This window comes from Pseudopipra pipra, chromosome 23 (assembly GCF_036250125.1).
Source record: "Pseudopipra pipra isolate bDixPip1 chromosome 23, bDixPip1.hap1, whole genome shotgun sequence".
In the NCBI taxonomy this organism is placed as follows: Eukaryota; Metazoa; Chordata; class Aves; order Passeriformes; family Pipridae; genus Pseudopipra; species Pseudopipra pipra.
In genome coordinates, this window is record NC_087571.1 from 1,988,485 (window position 1) to 2,003,607 (window position 15,123).

Genomic DNA, 15,123 nt, shown 5'->3' on the forward strand with positions numbered 1-15,123 from the left:
CACTCAGCTCACTGCCCCTCCCCATTGGACAGGCCCTCCAAGGCGCCGCCGCCATTGGCCGGCGGGGGCACGCGGGGAAGCGGGCAGGAAGATGGCGGCGGCGGGCGGAGTGGCGCGGCAGTGTTGGCGGCGGGGCGGTGCGGGACTGGCCCGGGCGGTGCGCGGCCTCAGCGGGAGCGTGCGAGAGGCCGAAGGGCTGCGAGCGGAGGAGCTGGCGGAGCGGCTGAGGAGCAGCGCGGGGCAGCGGCGAGAGGTGAGCGGGGAGCGGCCGGTTGGGCCTTAGGGGCTGGACTACAACTCCCGGCGTGCCCCGCGCAGGCCGTCCCGGGAGCGGGCTCGGGCGGTGCATCCCGGGATGGAGCGGGGGAAAGGACCTTAAAGCCCATCTCATCCCACCGCCTGCCGTGGGCAGGGACACCTTCCGCTACACCAGGTTGTTCCAAGCCTGTCTAGCCTGGCCTTGGACACTTCCAGGGATGGGGCAGCCACAGCTTCTCTGGACAACCTGTGCCAGGGCCTCACCACCCTCACAACCAGGAATTCCCAATATCCCATCTAACCCTGCCCTCTGGCAGTGGGAAGCCATTCCCCCTTGTCCTGTCCCTCGAGGCCCTTGTCCAAAGTCCCTCTCCAGCTCTCTTGGAGCCCCTTTAGGCACTGGAAGGGACACTCAGGTCTCCCTGGACTCTCCTGTTTTCCATGTGAACCCCCCCAGCTCTCCCAGCCTGGCTCCAGAGCAGAGGGGCTCCAGCCCTTGGAGCATCTCTGTGGCCTCCTCTGGACTCGCTCCAGCAGCTCCACGTTATTCCTGTGCTGTGATCCCAGGGCTGGAGGCAGCTCTGCAGATGGGGTCTCACTTGAGGGGACAGAGGGGCAGAATCCCCCCCTGCCCTGCTGCCCACGCTGTGGGATCAGCCCAGGGCAGGGCTCACCCACCATATCCAGCCTCACCCACCAGCACTCCCAAGTCGTTCCCCCCAGAGCTGCTCTCCATCCCTTCATCGCAGCCTGGATCGATCCCAGGAGTTGCCCCAACCCAGCACCAGCACCAGCACTTGGTCTTGTTGAACCCCATGAGGTTCCCATGGGCCACTGCTCGAGCTCGTCCTGATCCCTCTGGATGCCACCCTGTCCCTCAGGCATGACACACGCACACACAGAAGGCCAGTGAGTTGCTAGAGGTCCCACTGGAGCTCTGTGTGAAAGCCAAGAGCTGTTTATCCCCTGCTGAGTGTCTTGTTCTCTCCTCAGATCCCCAAGGATCCAGCACAGCGACAGCTCCGGGAGCTCACCGCGCTGAGCCAGCAGCTGCAGCGGGTTCACCCCAACGTCCTGGCCAAGATCCTCAAGCAGGAAACCGTGTACCAGAACGAGGAGATCGTGGTGATCAACAAACCCTACGGGCTCCCTGTGCATGGTGAGGGAGAGGGGGGAGTGGAAATGGCTCTGTGGTGCTGACAGGATCCTCTGTCTCTGTCCTCCCTGTGCTGGGGTTTCTCTTCCCAGGGAGGGTTCACTGTCAGATCTCAGCCTTCCCCTCCCCAGGATACCTTGGGGGTGGTTTAGGGTGCATGGGGAGGTGACCACTCCCCTCACTGCCCTGCTGTGGGTCACACAGGCGGCCCCGGCATCAAGAACTGCATCGCTGACGTGCTGCCCATTTTGGCCAAGATGCTGGAGAACATGAGAGCTGAGCCCCTCCACCTCTGCCACCGGCTGGACAAGGAGACCACGGGTGTCATGGTGCTGGCACGGAACAGGGAGACAGCGGACAAGGTCCGGCTGCTCTTCAAAACCCGTCAGGTGGAGAAGATCTACTGGTAGGAAGGGTTTGGGTGGAGAAGGGGCTGCGAAGGGGGTTTGAGGAAGGGGCGAGGGGACAGTCCTCAGGATGTGGGGGCAGCAGTGTTTTATAGGGCTGCGTGGTGGGAGAGGGCTGAGGGGAGGGCTCCCTTCCTGCAGGAGTGACACCCCACAGACTTGTGCTTTCCCTGCCCAGGGCAATTGTCCTGGGGGACCCAGACCCTGCTGAGGGCATCGTGGAGATCCCCATCGTGGAGAAGGAGGTGCAAAGCCACCAGTCGCACTACAAGGTGAGCCCATTCCAGCCTGGTACCCCTGGCACTCCCTCCTGCCTCCCCTGGCTCACCCTCTCCCTGCCCTTCAGATGACGCTGGCTCCCAACTACCGCCTGTGTCCGGAGGATGGGAAGGTGGTGAAAATCCGCAGGAACCGGAGCGCCGAGAGCGCGGTGACGCGGTACCGCCGGCTGGCCGGCGCCTCCGCCTGCTCGCTGCTGGAGCTCCAGCCCATCACCGGTGAGGGGGCCAGGAGCAGCACTGGGAAGTGGCAGCTCATCGTTAGACATGACTGGAATCCTTTCTGGGACAAGGCTCTGGGAATAAGCCCCACTGGGGCGATGGTTTGCTGCTGAGCTGTTCTCTGGCTGCCGGCAATTTTGGCATAGCCTTGTCCAGCACTGAGGATGGTGGGTGGGAGGTGAGGCCTGGCACGGCTGGATGTCACTTTTCTCCTCTTTCTGTTTTCTCCTCAGGGGTGAAGCACCAGATCCGTGTTCACTTGGCCTATGGCTTGGGGTGCCCCATCCTGGGGGATCACAAATACTCGCATTGGAGCAAGCTGGCACCCCAGGTAGGGCAGATCTTGCACTGGATCCAGCCCCTTGTGTCCCCCAGCTCCCTGTGGGCCGGGGATTTCATGTCCCAGCTGGAGAGCTGGGGTTTTGAAGGGACGTTTTCATCCTTGCTGCAGAAGCTTCCTGTGCTCACCTTGAGGAGGCTGAAGCTGCAGCAGAGCAAGGCTCGGCACCTGCCCCTGCACCTGCACGCCCACCGGCTCTGCCTGCCCTTGGGCCAGCCCATAGACCTCGTCTGCAAACCACCCCACTTCTTCCAAAAAACGCTGAAGAAGCTGGAGCTGGACATTGCTAAGGACTGATGAGGAGTGGGGCCGGTTATCTCCTGACGTCCAGCACGTGGCAGTGGCTGTGCCCGCCTTGGAGCCAGCGGTGGGGTGAAGCCTACAGTCTGTAGGCTGGTGTTGCTGGATTCAGAGCAGGTGCCTGCGTGTGCTTCTGGCACAGGAAGGCAGCTGGGCACACTGAAGAGCCTCTAGTTTAGACAAACGAGGCTGGATGGACGTTGGGCTCTGCCTGATCCATGTTTTGGACTTGTCTCCGAGCAATAAAGGCTCCGGTTCCCTCGAGGGAAGGTGTTGTGTGTCTCTGTGCTCAGGCCGGGTGGGACTGAGTCCCTGGGCAGGTTTGAGCACACCTGGGTGCAGCCCCTCCTGGACTGGAGCTGTCAGTTTTCCCTTTAGAGCTGTTTAGCTCAGATTTGGAAAGTCCCTTCATTGGAAAATCCATCGAAAGTGCGATTTGGCAGCGTCTGTGGAGTTTTTTCACTATGCTGAGAGACTGCATGGGGAGTTCCTTGGCTTGGCTGGGCTGAGCAGCTCCAGGACTGCCCCTGCTCTGTGCTGCCAGCAGTGTTAGCATGGATTTCTGGGGACTGACTGTGCTCCTGGGAGAAACTGCTCCATCCCACCGCCCCTTCCAGTTACCCCATCCCTTGTTTCTAGATCCTCTTATTGGGATCTCTTGCCCTTGGGAGCTTTTTTTGGAGCCAGATTCCTCCCCTGTGCCTCGAGAGGGAGGCGAGAGGAGGGATTGACAATCTGGGGAATTGCAGCTGATGTTCTGCCTCAAAACTCATTTTGTGACTCCTGGCCTGTGCCAGGACCTTAAGGCGGGGCAGCAGGTCCCCTCTAGCTGGTTTGGGTGCTGAAAAGGATTCTTTGTACCCCACGGGGCCACTGTGTATCTGGGGCTTCTCCCTGGGGGAGTGCCCTGTCCCCTGCCTTCCCACTGAAAATAGCCAGGCACCCCCGTGCCCTCGGGCCACGGCGCCAGAAATCCCTCTGCTGATGAGAGAGTGGTGTAAAACCGCGGGGAGCCGGGAACGGCCACAGCCGGGCGGGAACCCTGCTGGGGAGGAATGCTGTCGAGGAGGAACTCTGCCTCCCCAGCCCGCTGCCGTGGCTGCTGGGGTGGGATTTTCTATTTCTATTTGTGAAAAGGCTTCCCCTGTAATTACAGGGCGATTTAACGCCCTGTCTGAGCTGTCCTTCGCAGCCATCGGACGCAGCGCTCGGCAGGGACTCCTCAGCTCGGCCAACTCCCTCCTGAGCCGGTCACACCTCAGGTGACACCAGAGCTGCCAGGCACCAGCAGCACTTGCCAGCGTCTCCTCTTCCTCGCTTCAAGATGTCCCTCTCGCACACGGCTGCCGAGTACATGCTCTCCGACGCTCTGCTCCCGGATCCCGGCAGTTCCCGAGCCAAGGGCCTGCGGCTGGAGCTGCCGAGCGATCGCCTGCTGAAGTTTGTCACTGTGGGGCTGCCCCTCTGCCTTGTCTCGCTGGCTTTTGCCCGGGAGTTCTCTGCCGGTGAGTCGCAGCTTTTCCAAAGGGATCTTTGGGCTGAGGGCAATCGCCGGCGGGGGTTTAGTTGTCACGGCAAACCCCTCGTGTTCGTGCTGATGTCGTGATCCAAGGCGGAGCAGACTGGAAGTCCTGTTTTAGGAGCTGTTCTGCGTCATGGGTGTTTATTGATTGTTTTTAATGGATCACTGTTCACTGGGAAAGCCCGGGAACAGCCATGCTAGGCTGTTCATGCGCCCCAGGAGCAGCGCTGAATCGATGCCCAGCCTCAGCTGCTCGTGCCCGGCACCTTCGGGTGCCGTGGGGTTCTTTAGGAGGAGGGTGCTGGCAGCACAGAGGGATGCATTGATGGTGTGTCATGGCTAAATCTGGCCTCGGCCAACATTCTGCTGCTTCCCCCGGGGATTTGGTTTTACTCCAGTCTGGCTGGTCTCTAATTCCCGGCACTGTGTACACACCACTGTGCACAAAGAGTTTGTGTTTGGGAAGAGATGGAAAAGTCCTTACCGGGAACACAGCAGTGAGGAAAAGCAGCTCCAAAATGACCATGAAAAAGGTTTTTTTTAATTCAAAGCGATGCCTTAGATGTAATCACCCTCCTGGCTGTGGAGTGCTCCTCCACCCTCCATGGCTGAGGTTCACTCTCCTCCTCCTCCTCCTCCTCACCCCAGGCTCCCAGATCAGCTGCTTCTCTCCCACCAACTTCACGGGGAAGCAGTCTGCCTACGCCGACACGGCTTGCTGGGACTCCCTCATCCACCACGGCTTCGACGCCGAGGGACACGCTGTCACCAAGTCCCTCTGGGCTCTCAAGGTAGGGTCAAAGTCACGTCTGGGTGCCCCCAAGTGCCATCTGGGTGCACACTCCGCACCCTCAACGCCCTCTCATCCCCTTTGTCCAGGTCTTCCCCTACTCGCTGCTGGTGGTGGCGGTGCTGATGTACCTGCCGTACCTGCTGTGGCGTTACGCCGCCACCCCCGCCCTGCACTCCGACCTGCTCTTCATCATCGACGAGCTGGATAAATCCTACAACCGCTCGGTGCGCCTGGTGCAGCACATGAGGAAGGTCCAGCAGGCCAGTGCTGAGCCAGAGCAATTCTGGGAGGAGTACGAGAGGTGAGGCCCTGCTGCGTCACCGCGGCCCTTGGAGTCCCTCCTCGGGGTGTTGTGGCTGTGGCTGTTCCAGGATGGACTTGGGTGAAGCAGTGAGGTTTGGGGGGTGGCTCTCACTCCCACTGTGTCCCTCTGCCTCCAGGGCCCGCCGGGAGAGGTATTTTGAGTTCCCATTGCTGGAGCGGTACCTGACCTGCAAGCAGCACGCCCACGCCCTGACGTTCATCTACATCCTAAGGAACCTGCTGCTGCTCCTGTTCCTGGCTGCCACCTGCCTCTACCTGGTTTTCCTCCACCTCAACATCTTCTTCCAGGATGAGTTCAGCTGCTCCATCAAAACAGGGCTGCTCCAGGCAGAGCCCCACATCCCCCCACTCATCCCCTGCAAGTTGGTCTTCTTCTCCATCTTCCAGCTCATCAGCCTCTCAATCGGCAGCGTCTACATCCTCCTTATCCCCGTCGTCATCTACAACGCCCTGCAGCTCTGCCAGTGGGACAAGGGGCTGCTCTCCGTCTACGAGATGCTGCCTGCCTTCGACCTGCTCAGCCGCAGGATGCTCACCTGCCCCCTCAACGACCTCAACGTCATCCTCCTCTTCCTCCGCGCCAACATCTCCGAGCTGACCTCCTTCGGCCGCCTCAACGCCGTCAGCGCCCTGAGGGAAACCACGGCCAACAAGGAGGACATCGACACCGTCATCGATTTCATGACGCTGCTGGCCGGGCTGGAGACCACCAAGCCCAAGCACCACGCTTGCACCCCCGAGGCTGAGGGTGGTACAGCTCTCTCCAATGGCACGGCCCTAGGTAGGCTCTTTGGGTAGACACAACTTCCCTCTTCCTCTTGGTTCCCACACTGCCAGATCCCACCTCGGGAATGGGGCTGGATCCGTCCACCGCTGCCCTAAACCCTTTGCCAAGACATTGAGGTGTTTGGGGGGTAGTTGGGGGGCTGCTGGGGGTCACCGTGAGGGCTGACAGCTCTGGGAGAGGGTTCTGGCAGCTGGGATGTAACGTTACTGCAATCCCAGGCGTGGGCAGGAGTTGCTATAGGAACAGCAAGCAGAGAGCTTGCCACTTAAATCCAAGCTCTGGGCAAACTGCAGGGCCACGAGGGTCCCTGTTTTTGGCAGCTCAGCCTGCTTGAGTGGGATTGGGAGCTTTAAATCCTGGGGGGCTGATACCAGGGATGCCGTGCCTGCTCCCTTCTCCTGTTTGCATGGCACTGGTGGGCACAGTGGGGCTGTGTGCAGAGAGGGAGCCAGGCTCCAAGGGAGAGCCACATCCCTGGGGCTTGCACTGCTCCCTCTCCCATGTGCTTTGGGTTCTGGGGAGGTGGGTGCCTCCTTTGGGATCTCACAGGGATCCCCAGTGCCCACGGCTGTGTAAGGCAGCCCATCCCTGCAGGCAGGAGCTGGGAGGCCTGGGCTCCGTTCCTGGCCCTGAACACACAGTCTGAGCTGTGGTTTAAAAAAACCACCCAGATTGAGCTGGATTTCACATCCTCATTGCCATGGCAACCACGGGGCCAGCACACCTGGCTCATGGGCCAGTCACACGCTGCTGGAGAAAGCCCAGCTCCCAGTGTGCCATCGCCCTGTTAAATAACTGCCTGCTCTTCCTGCCCTGTCTAGGACCGAAGCCTGGAGTGGAAACAATGGGAAAACCCTCCCGGGACTCACTCGGCTCTGCCTGATCCAGGAGCAGGCAGGGATCCTGGGATCACAGGATCCACTTTGATCCACATCCTTCTTTCCAGCATCACTTGAGTGCATTACCCTGGTTCTAACACAGCTGTGATGTGGCAGCTGGGCTGAGCCCACCTGCTTTTCCTGCAACTGGGCTTTCCCTTCTTATGTATGTTTTTCCAGAAAAAGAGGGTTAAACAATCAATGTTTTGTACAGAATCTCTTGGGTTCTCTTATTCCAAGCACTGGGTGCCACAATGTGCCTCTTCCACACAAATTTCCCTGCTGTTACAGCAGGAGGGGGAGGATGGAGGAATAAAGGGTACTCCTCTGAAGGAAAAAAGGATCCAGGAATAAAATAAGCTGGTTTATTAACTATTTACTATTTATTGTTTATTAACAGAGGGAGGTGGAAGGCACTCACACCCTCCACAGCTCCCTCTTCTAGCCCAGCCTTAGTCTTTGGCTGTGGGTTTTTGGCAGAGCTCCTCTCTCCCCCCTCTACCCTGCAGCTGGAAGCTGATCCCTGGATCCCACAAGCACCCTGCTGTGGGGATGAGCAGTCCATGCCCTGAGAAATGGTGTGTCCTGGGGAGCCAGGACCACTCCACGGGCAGAGGGAGAAGCAGTGAGGGGTTTGGCTCCCATCAGTGTGTCCTACTGCTTCTCTTAAAATCATTTTTCATAAATTTAATTGTAAATTGGCTTTTTTTTTCCCCCTGCAGCCTTGGCTTGAAGCCAAAGAGGAGCTGGAAAGTTGTTTAATTAGTAGGACAGTAATCGAGCCCATTGCCTCCCAGGATTGGAAGGGGACCCAGAAGCCTGAGCTCCCTCCTCTCCCCTAAATCCCTCAGGAGAACCCAGAGCCAGGGAGGAGAAGCAGCTCCCTCCCTCCGTCGGTGCTGCCTGTGGGGAGGGTGTCCAGCAGGAAGGGGGGTGCAGGCAGCCCCTGGGGGTTGTAGAGGGGGCAGGACTGGTACTCACAGGGCCACTCGGCCCAGGCGTAGCGCAGGCCCAGCACCAGCGTCCCACAGCCACCCAGGGCCAGTGTCACCGTGCGGGACCCCACGGCCACCACCGGTGCCGGCAGCCACCGGCACGGGGATGCCTGGCTGGAGCAGCACACCTGGGGAGGGGAGAAACACTCATCAGCGTGGCCTTCCCCTCTCCCAACCCCTCGGGGAGGATTTCCTACCCCTCACCTCGAATGACCGTGCGTCCCTCTGACGGCAGATGAGCTCCTGGCTGTAGGTGACGTTCAGCAGCCCCCTGGTCACCTCCAGGACGGCCCGGGTGGGATATGGCCCCTGGAAAACCAGGTCTTTGTCCCCGTACGCCACAGCCCTGGCGCCCAGCAGCAGCCGGTGTGCCACGTTCTGCTTGTCCCGAGGGTGGATGCTGCCAAGGAAGAGGAGGGAGATGGGGTTGGTACCCAAAAGCTTCATCCCTACACCCTCACCCTGGCCCGGGACTCGCCTGCCGTAGGGAGAGTGCTCATCGCCCAGATCCATGGCTACGGCCATGAAGGTGCCGGGCATCCTGGCATTGGGAACAACCCCCAGGTCGCCTGTTTGGTGCCAGCGGAGCCGGGCAAAGCTGTCGTCGGGGCTCTCACGGCGGTAGGTGGACAGCTGCAAGGCAGGGGAAGAACGGGGGAGTGGCTTAGCCATCACTCCCAAAAATGGCCACTCTGGCCCCTGCCCAGGATTCAGCACCCAGCAGGACCTGCCCGTGTGTTTGCAGCATCCTCTCCCTGCTGCCAGCTTGGATGTGGCCTCCAGTGGGGGAAAGGGTGGGTAAAATCTTCCTGGGCAACCCCATGGGTGTCCTGCCTCTCACGGCCCCAACCTGCACGAAGCCGAAGGGGAGGAGTGGCTCCGTCTGTCCGGCTGATCCGGCGTGGAAAGCGCGGCGCCAGTCGGCGATGAGCGCGGGGAAGGTGCAGTTGTACCGGTCCGTGTGCAGGAAGGCGTTGGCCTCACCTGTCCCACAGAGAGAAGGGTCAGTGAGAGCCCTGTGGGACAGCGGGGGCTGCTCCACCCCGGGGGGATGCAAACAGGCTCACCCTGGTACCAAGCGATGCCCCGCAGGGTCATGTTGAGCAGCGGGTGGATCATGGCGTTCCAGAGCACGGATGGTGTTTGTGGGCCGGAGAGATGCCAGTGTGGGGAGGTGCTGGAAGACAGAGCTGAGCTTAAAGGGATTGCAAAGCACAAGGGGGGCTTAACCCTGCACGGTTAAAGCAAGCACCGTGCCAAAGGGGAGCTCTGGGGGCCTCATCTTCCCCCTCCACCCACCTAGATTTGCCCTATGCTCTTGGCATGGGAGGGGATTTTATCCAGAGGGGGACAAATGACGCACAGAGGGGACAGCAGGAGAGGAGGTGGGGTGGGAAGGGATGCGGATACTCCCCAAAAGCAGTGTGGTGCAGGGCAAGAGGTGTTTCCAAAGCACCTTCTCTCACCTCCCCGTGTCCTCTGGGAGCCCACACGCCTGCAGAGCCTGGCGGGAGGACCAGGCCTCAATGGGTGTTCCCCCCCAGGCCGCCTCCACCAGCCCGACAGGGGACCCCAGAGCCTCGTACAGGGAGCGCCCCAACAGCCAGCACACAGCCGAGAAGTAGGTGAAATTCCCGTGGCCCAGGTTTTCTGCTCAAGAAACAGTGGGCTGCAAGGGGAAAAAGGGGGAGGAAAGCTGTTTCCAGGCTTTCTTTTGGAGGCACATTGCACTCACCAGCCGTGGGGATGGACCATGGCAAGGCAATCCCCTCCAGGTCCTCCAGCTCCACGTCGGAGCGGGCGGGCGCTGCGGCAAAGATGCGGACGTGGGGATAGCGAGCGGCGGCGGCGAGTTCCTGGCTGGCGTTGGCCACCTGGGGAAGGGAGTGTGCGAGGTGCTTCCCTGCCTGATCCCTGCCTGATCCATGCTGTGGGGCCTTACCTGCAGGACTGTCATTGCCATGTTGCTCTGCCCACTGCAAAGCCACACGTCCCCAAAGTAGATGTCCCGCAGTGTCACGTTCTCTGAGCCCTGCTCGGCCGTCAGTGCATAGGGACCACCCTGATCCATCGGGTCCAGGACAGTTGTCCATGTCCCAGAAGGTCCTGAAGGAAGAGGATGGTGCTTAGCTTCTACCAGCCCTATAAAGATCTCAAGACCTTCACAGGGATATTGGATGAGCGGCCAACAACCAGTGGGGATGGACAAGCTTCCCCACCACAAAGCTAGGCTGGGGAAATGGATTTTGGAAGCTCTCTGCCATCAGAGGGTCTTTCCTCCTGGAGGAATTTAGGGGTTAAAAAAGAAAATCCGGAAAACAAATGTGTGTCAGAGCAGAAGCTGCTGGGAGGAACTGGGACTACAGGAGCAGCTTGGTGTGTGTGACACCGAGATGTCTCTGGCTAATTTTAGAGGTGCCGAATTGAGGCATGAAGATATTCTGCTGGAGCTTAGCATGGATTTTTGGGCCAGATCCTGCAGATCTCCTGGAATCACTGCTCTCCCATAAGACATCTCCAGGCTCTCCAGCTTGTGGAGGTGCCCTTGGGCAGCGGTTTTGCCCCCTCAAAGGTGATGAGCAGCCCCCCAACTCTCTAAGCAGGGAAGCAGCTGGGATTTGAGGTGCTCCTGAGCCCTCTCAGCCCCCAGGAAGTCTCTGCCTGCACGGGCGACATCCTTCAGGGCTTAGAGATCCCAAGGGGGCACAGATAGAAAAAGAAGCCAGGAGTGCTCTGGAGATTCCCCAGAGACGTTTTTGATGGGGAGAGGAGCTGGATCCCCCTCTCCCCTCAGCAGCCTCGCCACTCGGCTCCAGCCTGTGCAGTGCCACCCACTCCAGCGGCAGCTCGGCTCCGGCTGGGCGCCCACGGGATCCGCTGCTGGGAACCAAAGTGAGCAAAGGCTGGCGCTGGCAGGGACGGCTGAAGCCCCCAGATCTCCTGCAGAGGGGAAAGCATGATGTGGAGAAGTCACCATCGCCTCTGCACCCCCAGGAGACAGACCCGGAGTGGCGACAAACCCCACTGGCCGCTCTGGTGTGGGCTCGGACGAGCTCCTCGGCCACCACAACCAACGGCCCCCAGTCCTTGGTGAGGGGCCAGGACTGACCTTTAACCTGTGCTGTTTTCTTCGTGATGACGAGGCCCTCAGCCCCCGAGAGAGTCACGGTCACCACAGCCCCCGGCTCCCCGTGGCCCCACACCACGGCCCCCGCCGGCTCCCTCTGCAGCACCATGTGGTCGCCGTAGTAGGAGGCAAAGCTGAGCATCCCCCCTGGAATCACCAGACAGGGCAAACATCAGCTCCAAGAGGAAAACAGCCTCTTAAATATTCCCTCTTAAACACAGATTATATGAGAATCCGCTCAATTTACAGCTTCCTGGACAGCTGTAAGTGGTTAAAATCACCCCAGAGATGAGGAAGCGACAGGACTTGAAGTCCCCAGGAAAGAATTCATCTCCCAAAGCACAGAGAGGGTGTTACATCTTGTGTTACATAGATTTGGACACAGGTTTTGGTAAAAATTCCCCTAATAACAGCATGGGAGCCTCTCTGCCAGCCCAGCCTTGCTGATAGATATGTTCTGATGTATTTTTCCCTTGGGAAAAAAGTTTGGCAAGGGTGGGATGGGAAACACCAGGCATGTGGCACTGGCAAAGACACCTTCATCAGGGAGGGAAGCAGAGGGCTAAGCCCTGGCAGCCCCAAAAGCTGCATTTTTGGGGCGTGAAAAGAAAATCATGTTTGAAAAGGGCTTGGGGCAATGTTTGAGGGGCAATTTGGGGCAGGGATCCCAGCTGGAGCTCACGGAGCCCCATCTCCTCCGCAGCTCATCCCAGGCTGGGGTTTAAGCAAGGAACAGAATTCCTCAGCCCCCCGGGAATCAGCTGCGTCGCCGGTCCCGCTGCCTCCTGCCACGAGGCTCCGGGAAGAACGAGTTATATAAAAAACAAGTCGGAGGAGAAAAAAAAAGAAAAAAAAAATTAGAACTGAGACGCCAGGGAAGTGAGTGGAGGCTATAAAAAGCAGCTGGGAGGAGGGAAGGGAGGAGGGAAGGGAGGAAAGCCCACGAGACACGGCCGAGGAGCCGCATGTGGCTCCCACCTTACGTAAAGCACCGTCCCACGGCGGCAGCACCGGGCCAAGGGCACCGGGGAGGGGGTGCGGCGTGAACGGTGTCAAAGTGGGGCCCAGAGGGTGCAAAGGGCGTCGAACTGGGGCTCTGGGAGTGCATCTGGCACTGAAACAGCGCTTGGGGGTGCAAAGGGTGTCAAAGAGGGGCTGGGGGGCCGGCAAGGGCATCAAAGCTGGGCTAAGCAGGGGTGCCAAGGGCATGGAAGAGGGGCTGGGAGGGCACCAGAGGGGGGCTCGGGGTGGCGGCAAAGTCACCGAAGGGGGTCTGGGGGTGCACTGGGCGTCAAAGCGGGGCTGGGGGGGGGGCCAAGGTCCCCGAAGCGAGGCTCAGGGGGTGTGCAATGGGCACCAAAGCTGGCCGGGGGGGGAGGTTAGGAAAGGCCAAGGGCATGGAGGCCGGGCTGCTGGGGTGCCAAAGTGCCCCGAAGTGGGGTTCCGCTGCAGGGGCTGCCCGCGGGGCTGGGAGGGGGACGGAGGGTGAACCCCCCCCAGCCCTTTACCTGCTGCCGCCGGAGCCTGAGCCAGCAGAGCCAGCAGCGCCAGCAGCGCCCACGCCGCCATCCCGGGGGCACGACGGGCTGTGAGGGCGCCGGTGCCCCCCGGTACCCCCCGGTGGCCCCGGACCCTCCGGTGGCCCCGCCCCTCGCCCCGCCCCGCGGGCGGGGCCACCGCATGAGGGCGTGGCCTGTTTGCGGTTGCCAAGCGACGGCGTCCGCACCCACGGCCTGAGGCGGCGGCGCGGCCCGGGCCGGGTCTGACAGCAGAGGCCGAGGGAGGAAACTGGGAGCGCGGGGGGACCCGAGGGACCCAGGGGGGCGCTGGGGACACTGTGGGGACACCGTGGGGACATCGGGGGGACATCGGGGGCCTCCCCGCTCTCGCCCCCCCACCCTCCCCGTGCCCTGCGCGCTGCGCATGCGCAGAGGGGATCGCCCCCTAGCGGCGGCGCTGCCCCCCTTCCTCAGCGCTCCCCGCACCCCCTTGGCCCTGGGTTCGAGTCCCGGCGCTGCCCGGTGGCACCGGGGGCTGCGGGCTGGGGTTAATCCCAGGCTGTTCTGCCGCAGGGAGTCCAGGAGAGCGGCCATGTCCGTCCCCTTCTCCACCACCATCGTGAGGGTGCCCGCCGGCTTCCATAACCTGCTGGAGGGGCTGGTGCGGGAAGTGCTGCGGGAGCAGCCCGGCGACGTGGTGGCCTTTGCAGCTCAGCACTTCCAAAGGCTGCTGGAGCAGAGAGAGGGTGAGTGGCCCGGCCCAACACCCATCCCCACACTGCTCCATGCTGCACTGCCTGCCCAGCCTGTGTGGCATTACATCTGCCCCACGTCCCATCACCAGAGTGTCAGTCCTGCCTCACGTGCCCATCATCAGGCCTCTCCTGAGGCCCAGCACCCACGGCATCACACCTGCCCCATGTGCCCACCACCCATGGTGTTGTGCCTGCCCCAAATGTCCATTTCCTGTGGCATCAGGCCTTCCATTTGTGCCCATCACCATGTCATCGTGCCTGCCCATGTGCCCATCAAGCCTCCTCTTTCCCCAGCTGGTGCTGTTGACCCGGTGGCGTGGGGAGCCCTGCTGGAGGACCACCGCCTCACCTGGCCCCCTTCCCAGGTAGGAAGGCCACCCTCCCTTCCAGGCCCCTCCAGAGAAATCTGGGTGCCGAGGGCTGCACTGGCTCCCTGCCCCCACCCCGTTTCCGCCACCCTTGTCCCCTACCACCTAAATTTCCCGCTTTTCTTCCAGGAACCAAAGGAGGCCAAGGACACGGGGGCAGCACCAGGGGGAGCAGAGAGCACCTAGGGCACCGACACGCCGTGATTCCACCCCAAAATGCCCAGAGAGACACCCAGGGGGTGCACATTCCCATAACCCTCATGAACCAGGACACCTCCCCAGGGACATGACCCCAGTGCTTGCCCCCAATATCCCATTTCCCACCATCTGACCCCAAAACCAAAAAAAACCCTTGATCCCACCCTGGCTCCTGCCCTTCTCCTGAGTGCTCCCATCCCACCCCTGTGGCGCTGTTTTAATGAGGACTTTTATTAATGAGGTCCTGACCATTATTAGCGCTGCTCACCTGAGATTTCTCCCCAAAAACTCCCGGGTTTGGGGCTGAGCTGAGCACGGGTTGATATTTTTAGCCTCTATATTTAGGCCCCTGCATCCCTGGAGGTTGGAAGAAACTTAATAACATCCCGGCGTGAAGAAACGATGTGACATTGCTCCTCTCCTACCCACCTCCAAGAGCTCAGATGCCTCTGTGGAATTTTGGGGGGCGTGCAGGGCTCCCCTAGTCTCACTGCAACTGGTGAACTTCACGTTTTCCCACCTGGAGTGGTTCCAAAATCCCCTCCCTACAATTAGTGATGGGGTTTGTGTTCTATTTTTGGGGGTGGTCTGAGCCCCCCACCCGTGCTCACCCTGTTTTTCCCCCCTCTTTCCTGTTTTCTCCGGCCGTGTGCGGCGCTCGCCCACGGCACGGGGCACGATGGCAGCTCCCCTGGGAAAAACAGGAAGGAGGAATGAGGAAAAAAAGCTGGCGGGGACCCCGTGCCGGGGCTGATGCCAACCAGCTACGCCTTGACCCCCACTCCGGCACCGCCTCGCCGGCTGCCGGCTCCTGCTTCGGCAGCCGGCAACGCTGCCCGCCCAGGGCATCTTTCCAGCATCCAATTCCCATTTTGTTTTTAAGGATTCTTTCCTTTTTTTTTTTTTTTAAAGGATT

General features: G+C 60.6%; 4 protein-coding genes across 7 annotated transcripts; 3 read left to right on the forward strand and 1 right to left on the reverse strand.

The window, feature by feature from the left end:
- The first annotated feature begins 3 nt into the window (after positions 1–3).
- On the forward strand, positions 4–3,225 carry RPUSD4 (RNA pseudouridine synthase D4). Its single transcript, XM_064634435.1, has 7 exons — positions 4–253; positions 1,252–1,417; positions 1,619–1,820; positions 2,000–2,093; positions 2,168–2,318; positions 2,555–2,652; positions 2,773–3,225. Exons 1-7 carry the CDS (start codon positions 92–94, stop codon positions 2,956–2,958), a joined length of 1,059 nt encoding a protein of 352 aa, XP_064490505.1. The 5' UTR covers positions 4–91; the 3' UTR covers positions 2,959–3,225.
- Positions 3,226–3,322: 97 nt separating this feature from the next.
- PANX3 (pannexin 3) lies at positions 3,323–7,637 on the forward strand. Of its 2 annotated transcripts, XM_064634433.1 has the most exons (5): positions 3,323–4,466; positions 5,132–5,274; positions 5,363–5,577; positions 5,717–6,381; positions 7,209–7,637. In XM_064634433.1, the coding sequence occupies exons 1-5, from the start codon at positions 4,286–4,288 to the stop codon at positions 7,268–7,270; spliced, it is 1,266 nt and encodes a 421-aa protein (XP_064490503.1). In that variant the 5' UTR covers positions 3,323–4,285; the 3' UTR covers positions 7,271–7,637. The 2 variants fall into 2 exon arrangements, with proteins under 2 accessions (XP_064490503.1, XP_064490502.1); XM_064634432.1 differs by lacking the exon at positions 3,323–4,466 and having other exon boundaries at positions 4,483–5,274.
- On the reverse strand, positions 7,627–13,056 carry SIAE (sialic acid acetylesterase). 2 transcript variants are annotated; one of them, XM_064634425.1, is made up of 11 exons: positions 12,896–13,007; positions 12,366–12,512; positions 11,370–11,534; positions 10,203–10,366; positions 9,996–10,134; positions 9,727–9,910; positions 9,328–9,437; positions 9,111–9,244; positions 8,739–8,893; positions 8,465–8,660; positions 7,627–8,388 (listed from the first exon to the last, which is right to left on the reverse strand). In XM_064634425.1, the coding sequence occupies exons 3-11, from the start codon at positions 11,527–11,529 to the stop codon at positions 8,113–8,115; spliced, it is 1,518 nt and encodes a 505-aa protein (XP_064490495.1). In that variant the 5' UTR covers positions 11,530–11,534; positions 12,366–12,512; positions 12,896–13,007; the 3' UTR covers positions 7,627–8,112. The 2 variants fall into 2 exon arrangements, with proteins under 2 accessions (XP_064490495.1, XP_064490494.1); XM_064634424.1 differs by lacking the exon at positions 12,366–12,512 and having other exon boundaries at positions 12,896–13,056.
- Positions 13,057–13,071: 15 nt separating this feature from the next.
- On the forward strand, positions 13,072–14,607 carry SPA17 (sperm autoantigenic protein 17). Of its 2 annotated transcripts, XM_064634438.1 has the most exons (4): positions 13,072–13,147; positions 13,460–13,632; positions 13,936–14,006; positions 14,139–14,607. In XM_064634438.1, exons 2-4 carry the CDS (start codon positions 13,479–13,481, stop codon positions 14,193–14,195), a joined length of 282 nt encoding a protein of 93 aa, XP_064490508.1. In that variant the 5' UTR covers positions 13,072–13,147; positions 13,460–13,478; the 3' UTR covers positions 14,196–14,607. The 2 variants fall into 2 exon arrangements, with proteins under 2 accessions (XP_064490508.1, XP_064490507.1); XM_064634437.1 differs by lacking the exon at positions 13,072–13,147 and having other exon boundaries at positions 13,281–13,632.
- The last annotated feature ends 516 nt before the right edge of the window (positions 14,608–15,123 follow it).